At 35.2% G+C, this 8439-nt stretch overlaps 1 protein-coding gene across 1 annotated transcript in view; it reads left to right on the forward strand.

Moving 5' to 3' along the window:
• LOC140171161 (glycine receptor subunit alpha-2-like) overlaps nt 1-8210 on the forward strand; it is a 229519-nt gene extending 221309 nt beyond the window's left edge. The window contains exons 8-10 of the mRNA XM_072194352.1: nt 2177-2311; nt 5139-5288; nt 7130-8210. Of these exons, the coding sequence (XP_072050453.1) occupies nt 2177-2311; nt 5139-5288; nt 7130-7384 (540 nt within the window). The 3' untranslated portion in view covers nt 7385-8210. The remainder of the gene's footprint in view (nt 1-2176; nt 2312-5138; nt 5289-7129) is intronic.
• Nucleotides 8211-8439: the final 229 nt, after the last annotated feature.

Raw genomic sequence — 8439 nt, forward strand, 5'->3', positions numbered from 1 at the left:
GACCATAGTGTAGAAAAGAGCTATAGCAATGTAACTGTTTTGTCGTGACTATGAATTATGTTCTCAATATATTTTTTCAAATGTTTGCTCTATTATCGTATAATGTTCCGATAAAACTTTAAATGAGTGAATCAGTAAAGTGAAAGAAGAGGACGAGGTCAAAGTTCAAAGCAAGTGCATATTTTGTATAAAATCTCGAGCAACAAGTGATACGCATTTACATGTATAAACCTATTTCATACACGAGAAAATTTTTTTTTGCTATTTTTATAACAAAATTGCCACTAAAAGTAAACAGGTTTTTAATTTGTCAAAACCAGTGAAGAAACTTACTATTTCTTGCTGACAGTTTCGTCAGTGCACAACTGACTTTATCGAAGCTTGTTGATGTTGTGATCCAACAGCTGATGACTGGCGGGAAGTTACTGTTACGTCACTTCCTGTAGTGATCTTAGTCCTACTCGCAGTCTCCAAAGAGGATCATAAACATGACTCAGATTGTAGACCCCTCGTCTCTGTTCATTACTCCTCGCCCCTCCTCCTGATCTGAATTGACTCTTTTATCCATCGTGCTTTTCTGTCACTCTCTCTCTCTAAGATTTTAGACAGGCTCTAGCCAAGTGTGGATATCCTAAATGGACTATAGACAAAGTTAAGAAACAAATGGAAGACAAGCACCAAGGAAAGACCAAGAAAAATAAGATCGCAACTTCTGAGCATAAAAGCAAAGGCCTGGTGGTTATTCTATATGTAGCGGGTGTGTCTGAAAGAATCAGCAGAACCTTAAAGAAACATGACATCGCAACCACAATGAGACCACACACTACAATCAGGAAAATGGTGGTCCACCCCAAAGACAAGCAAGAACCGGTCAAAACTCCTAATTGTGTTTACGAAGTCCCGTGCGGTAGCTGCGAATTAACTTACGTAGGCGAAACCAAAGAACGTTCGGCACACGGTTAGACGAGCACCGAAGGGAGGCGGAAAAAGCGAGTCAACAGAAATACACCCGGTCTAAACGCAAAGAATCCGAGAGCCATTTTAAGAACTCAGCTATTAGTGACCATGTAGCCAGGGCAAATCATATTATCAATTGGGGGGAGTCTAAAATCTTAGAGAGAGAGAGTGACAGAAAAGCACGATGGATAAAAGAGTCAATTCAGATCAGGAGGAGGGGGCGAGGAGTAATGAACAGAGACGAGGGGGTCTACAATCTGAGTCATGTTTATGATCCTCTTTTGGAGACTGCGAGTAGGGCTAAGATCACTACAGGAAGTGACGTAACAGTAACTTCCCGCCAGTCATCAGCTGTTGGATCACAACATCAACAAGCTTCGATAAAGTCAGTGGTGCACTGACGAAACTGTCAGCAAGAAATAGTAAATTTCTTCACTGGTTTTGACAAATTAAAAACCTGTTTATTTCGTTATTACCAAACCTGATGAAACTGTTTCAAAATGCCACTAAAAGTGTTGGAAAATATAAGGAAATATAAATGCATCGACCCGCGTAATATTATTTAAATGTTAACAAAATATCTCGCAAAATGTTTGCTTTGACATTTAAATATTTTTACTAAATACAAAACACGCTTATAACATTCTTATAGCATTTTAAACATAACTTAGTGATTACTGGGACATTGTTACATCACCAAGGCTCTTAAAGCATACCGTATTCGAATAATTAAATGGGTCCTGTACTAAATTGTAATCACGTTCACAACATCAGTCTTTTAAGTGCTTCAGATATTAGGACTAAGGTGGTGTTCAATCTTATCTCTTTATTGATAACTCTTAACATTTGAAAAGTATTGAATTGTATGAACATGGATTACATGTTCATTCCATTCTTAGAGTTAATATGTTAAGAAATTCAAATTTGTAATTGCATGTCTTGCAGCTTCTTTACTATTTTGTTTTATTTGATATTTTAGTTGACACATAATCGTGATAATTAAAACAAGGCTACAAGATCTGCTGAGCTGATATACCTTAATTGCAAGACTTAGAATCTTGCAAAAATAACGACCATGTACTACTCTTCAAATTAAAACCTGTCAAACATTGAGTTACCAATTAATGTCACTTGAACACAAAATCACATGTCCACTTAGCATTTTACATTATAACTGTTTAACCCATTTTTTTTTTAAATATTTCTGATTTTCTTGCAGGCATTAGATGTTTGGTTATTCGCGTGTCTTTCCTTTGTCATTCTTGCATCATTTGAATATGTATTAGCACATTACGTCAGTACCAGACCTAAAAGATCGAAAACACCTGTAAGGAAATCCGGTGGAATTAATTCAGTGAGTATAATTTATTGTAACAAAACAAGGTAATGTTTTAAAATTAAATGTAATAATTAATAAATAATTAAACATCAGTCAAAAGCCAGGCATCCGCAATTTAATCGCAAGCTATTAATTGTAATTAATTTAACAAAACATTGGCGCTTTACAAAGAAGAAACAAAGTCAGATCTACCTTCTCTGTCGAGTTCATTATCAATTTCAATGGACTCTTTAGTGTCAAAGTTGGTCATATATTTTGTTCTCCCTCTGTGTATTTATTATACAAGTCATTTCTGTCTTTACCTGCCGGTGGTGTAAGTAATACATCATCTGCAAAGCTCCGGTCAGCTAACCATTCTCCGTCTATGTTAATACCTCTTTCTTCTGAGTCTAGTTGTTTGAAAACTTGTTTCCGGGCAGCTGTGAATATGTTTGGAGAGATTGTCCCCCTTGCGTTGGAGACATCCTTAGAAACATCGTCTATGTGAATTATAGTTAAATTATATCGTTTGTCATGTGTAAGTGTCTTCTAAACATCTCAAATTAAAAAAAACGGGCGATTGTATTACAAATCTGTAAAATGGGTTGGAAGCAGAATCTATTTCTGCGCATTTTGATACCTGATTTGTAGCAATTCTCTAAATATTGACGCTTTGTCATTATTCTTATCGTTGGTCAATATTCACTTAATCCCTGGTTGAGACATAAAGAGTTAAGTCATTTTTAAATGCCCCGCCAAGTTGTCATTTCAATGGTTAAGTTAGTTCAGGTTAGGCTGGTCATCTTCGTAACATCTCACCTTCTGAATATACCAAAGTTACAAGAGACTTCATCTTGATGGACGATAATGCAACTCCACATAGGGCTAGGATAACCAACCAGTTTCTGGAACAAGAAGGAATCAATCGTACTATATGGCCTGCCAAATCTCAAGACCTAAACCCGTTGGAGCATTTGTGGGGACATTTAAAGTACCGGGTAGACAAGAGGATCAAGCCAACAACAACTTTGATTGGACTGGAAAAAATTCTGAGACGGGAATGGGCACCAATAAACCAGGGACGCATCAGTAAACAGTATGAGGCGGAGGTGCTTGGCAGTTATTCAGGCAGAAGGAAGTCACACACGATATTAACTGATACTGACATTTGTAAAAACCATTAAATCACATGAGTTTAAAACTGAAAATTACAATGTGTGTAATGATATCTGAGTGTTTTTGTATTGTTGTAAGTGCAACTTTCAAATCTGGACCTCACTGCGTTAAATTGACCGGTGTTTTATTGTTTTCTAAGCTATCGTATCAAATGAGGTGTCAAAATGCCCATAAATAAATTCTGCTTTTTTGAATAATGGCCATTATTTAAGGGGGGTTAGTTACTTTTTTGAGATGTTTATATAAGATCTTATATACTATAACTCCAATTCTTCTTGAGGCTGCAAATAAATCGCTATGTTCCACCGAAGCAAAGACTTTCTCAATCAATGTAGCCAGTACAAAGTTTCAGCTGATACTTATTTGTTTTATTAATCCGTTTGGTTCAAAGTCTGCAGATGTTCAGTTGTTGAAAAGCCCTCTCTGAAGCCTGTCCGTTCTCTAGGTTCAGCTTTATCGCCTTCCTGTTGTACAAAAATAATTGTGCCTTCCTTCCATTCTACTGGTAGCTTCTTTTCAGTCAATATGGTCGTAAAGTCTCATTGATTGTGTTTCGATTAATTGTTTTACTGGTGTCTCTGCTTCTTTAATAATTATATTTGGTATGCCTGTGTGATTTATCGTGAGACTAGAAGTGTGGGCAAGAATGAGAGATGTATAGGTCTTGGTATAAATCTCATGTTGAGATAGATAGAAAGTAAAATTATACTTCTACGCTACTCAAATTTGATACACTCACCAGAACGCTTTCAACAGTTTAACCGGCGACTTCAGCGGATGTTATTGCTCTGAAGATTTGTTATTGCTAATGATGTTGTTGAGACAACTTCAGAGCAATAACATCCGCTGATGACCCCGCTTGACCCGTTGAAAACGCTCCGGTGAGTGTACCAAATATGAGTAGCGTAGAAGTATAATTATTTTGCTTTCTATTTACGTTTACCGCTACATCAGTATAATTATGTTGAGCATGTTTCGGGTATAGAACGTTCTGAGTTCTTAATTTCTTGTTTCCTTGTTTTTTCTGTGGTACTCTTTCTTCAGCAGCCTCTTCATAAATATGCTGGATTTAAATTTAGGCTATGTGTATTTAAAACTGTTAACTTTACAACGACACAATGTACGTGTCACGTTCATAAAACAATTGTTGATATTGTAAATACTGATGATATTAATATTCATGTTCTTGGTCAGCCTTAAGGAACAAAAGGACAAATAATGATTAATGTTTGTTTAATATCGACTGCCAGGAGATGTACCTTACAAATCTATTTTAATTTAAGCTAGAGACAGACAAATCGAATAGTACCGAACATTTTCCCGACGATTCAAAAACAAAAAAAGTATACATACCAAATATATTACAAATGTGATATCAATGGGGTTTTGAATTACACTATGCATGTACTGGTAACATAATGATACAAATGTTTGCCTACATATTCTGATATCAATTCAGGTGTTCTCTACTTTGAACTTTTGGCGTGACCTTGAACGATCAATGGGTAAGACAAGATATCAATCAATCCGAGACATCGCGTAATGAAATGAAGGTATTTCTGAGTATTCCAGAAAATTGTAGAGTCCTACTACATGGGCGAAGAAAGTTAATTGTTTTGGAAGTTGTCCCATTATCGCTTGTGGTCTTTGATTTAAAATGTTTTTTCTTTTCTCCATATTATTCCAGAATGACGAAGAAGATGAGTTAGAGTCCGATCAGGAACTCCATCGTACGCTGACGTCATCAACAAATCGAGTGTATGCGCAGACGCATGTTAACATGGGTAGATCATCGAAAGATATACCATATATAACCAATACTAACAACAATCATAAGGTTAGTTGAAGTTTGTATTTAAAAAAATGAAAAACCATGTTTTACACGTGGATGGACTTTTCGAGGCATTTTTTCTGAAAATAAATCGCCCTAGAATTTCCCCAAAATCTTGATAAATCTGGAAACCATCAGATGATTTTTTCAGAGCATATTTTTTTTAATATTCTGACCTTCTTTGACAAATTTTTAGCCAAAAGAATCAATAAATCTCCCAAATGCAAAATCTTGATCAGGTAGGTCCGTATTAAAATATCTATGATTTTTTCTTCGCCCTACCTTGGAAATGTTATAATTAGCAATAAGAAGCCAGATAACAATGATTCACGGATATTCCAGTGTAAACTGTTCTTAATTTCTTGTCATCTAACTTAAAAGGTGATTTATTGATTATCTAACCTAAATTGCTTGTAGGTTTACAATAAATTATTTGTTTTACTGAAATGTTTCGTACATAAACTATAGCAAAATATTTAGCAATAGGAAACTACATCGTGTGGGGAGGGGTGACGCCGTTGACCAATTTGAAAGTTTATGGTCATATATCATTTAGACCAATGGTAATTACCTCATCAGTAAATAGATTGATTAGGTTTGTTAATTGTTATTATTTCTTAAGGTGGTACAAACGTACAAAATGTCAAGCAACAGGGAAACAATTTTCATACAGGAAAAAAATTGCAATGAAGGATGCCTGCGTAAACTTGGATGCGATAAATATAAGTGGCTTCTTGTCTGTCCATGGTATTGACAACTACCAATCTAACGATTCCTGTACTTCTCTAGATATTTTCACGTAAACACCTCAAAAAAGGTAACTAACCCCCTTAAATAATGGCCATTATTCCAAAACGGGCCATTGTATTACAAATCTGTAAAATGCGTCAGAAGCAGGATTTATTTCTGCGTATTGTGACACCTCATTTGATACGAAAGCCCAGAAAACAATAAAACACCAGTCAATTTAATGTTGCGGGGTCCATATTTGAAAGTTGCACTTGCATACAATTACAAAAACACTCATATATCATTACACAGATTTCCTTCCATTATACTGAATACAAAATCAATACAATTTACTGCATCTTTCATATCTTGGGTTACATTGATTTCAATAATTAGTCAATTGCAACAAATGAGGTGTCAAAATGTGCAGAAATACATTCTACTTCAACGCATTTTACGGATTTGTAATACAATCGCCCGTTTTTGAATAATGGTCATTATTTAAGGGGGGTTAGTTATTTTTTTTGAGATGTTTATTTACTACCAGTAGTTTAGTTTGCATGATTTAGTTACTCATTATTTGGATTGTTATCTTACTATAGGTTACGGGCAAATAAAATTCCCATGGATTAACTGTCTATCACCTGATTAATATCCACCTGCTGAGTTGATCAAACCTCAATATTTTTAAATCAAAAGAGAATGCCATAAATTGTAATACTCTAATATTCATGTATTCCAAACAGAATTTTAAACAGTATTTTAAACAGCACGTCACACTTTCTGTGACATGTTTCAGGTAACCGAATACATCTTCAGATTTTAAACACTATCAAATGAAACCAGTAATAATAAATATTGTATTTGATACTTGATCAGACTCTTCAATTATGAATATCAATTTATTTGAAATTACTAAACCGTCAATCACGTATTGTAAAATTTATAACAAATATAGCATTATTTTCTCGAATCTGATAAATGGACATTCAACCCCTTAACTACTTACTTTAAAGTAGTTTTAAAAACAGTTTCTATTTAAAAATGGAAACTTTTTGTCTAATGTAATGCATGATGTATCATCTTAAAGCAATTAATCTATTTTTAATTCTTTACAGAAGCGAAAACGCAGGAAAACGAGTATTCTTGAAGCATTGTGCTCCCTTGACTGCAGAATCGGAAATAAATCACACAAGTCTAATAATTCGAAGAAGGACGAACCCAAAAGACCAACAAATGCTATAGACATTGCTGCTCGTATTGTTTTTCCACTTTCATTTACCGGTTTTACAATGATCTTTTTCTACTTTTATTGTTGGCCTTTGGAAGAGACACTCAGGCATGTGGGGCATTATAAGGGTAAAAGTTTGTAGGTATTTTAATTGTACATGATAGCTCAGGGGTTACACTGTTATTTAGAATATTAATACCCCGTTAAGACAATATTTAAATCCAGTTTCAAATGATTGTAAGCCATTGGGGTCATTCATCAAATTGTACAGTGACAATTACAGCTTTAACCTTTAAGAAGTATTGCGTCTTGAGATTGCTTGTGAGAAACTTAACTAAATATTTAAAGGGGAATACGAGTCTTCTGTAACAGACGTGTTTAATTTTAATAGCTCCTTTCACCTATTCTCAAAGCGCTGTTGATTTTGGTGAATAGGTTATTCCAGTAAATAGATGCATACCCTCTGTAGAGAATTTTCGGATTTCCGGACTTTTTGACAAGTTATAATTGCTGGGAATCCATATTCTGGAATAGCCCAATGTCAGTTCACTTTCTCAACGAATCGGCTGCCTAAGGCAGGGCCGAGGACGCATATAGCATGTCTGTACGTACTTAAATTGTGAATATCCAAACAGCACAAGGACAGACTGGGACAATCGGTGTTATCACCCTACTCTTTTTGTAAATAACTGTGAGATATATACACGCATGGCTCTGTGCACGGGACCCACAGCTTCATCTTCCATCCGATGAGTACTCTCATGGTTTACTTACTCAATCATATCGTTATGAATTCGGCAGAGTGAATTGAGTATTTGTATGCTTATGATTATGTTTCAGGTTATCTTTTATTTCCACCAAAAAATAATGGTAAATCTTACTCACCGACGTTGTTATTGAAATTTTGATTTGGACGAATCGCGCCTAAGTGCGATAAATGAATTCGGCAGAGAGACGAATCGTATACTTACCTTCATGATGATCTAGCGGGAAACCCCAAATTTTCTATATTACATGTCCTATACCATGTATACTAATGTATTTGATACCAACGTATAGCTGTAGGTATCTTCTATCCAGTGATACCAAAATAGGTACAAACATTCCCCACATGATATTGCTGTGGTTTAATAATGTGAGTGCGCGCCCGTGAAATTGGAAAATCGCGGAATATCATACACAAAATATAGGCTAATA

This window comes from Amphiura filiformis, chromosome 15 (assembly GCF_039555335.1).
Source record: "Amphiura filiformis chromosome 15, Afil_fr2py, whole genome shotgun sequence".
NCBI classification, from domain to species: domain Eukaryota; kingdom Metazoa; phylum Echinodermata; class Ophiuroidea; order Amphilepidida; family Amphiuridae; genus Amphiura; species Amphiura filiformis.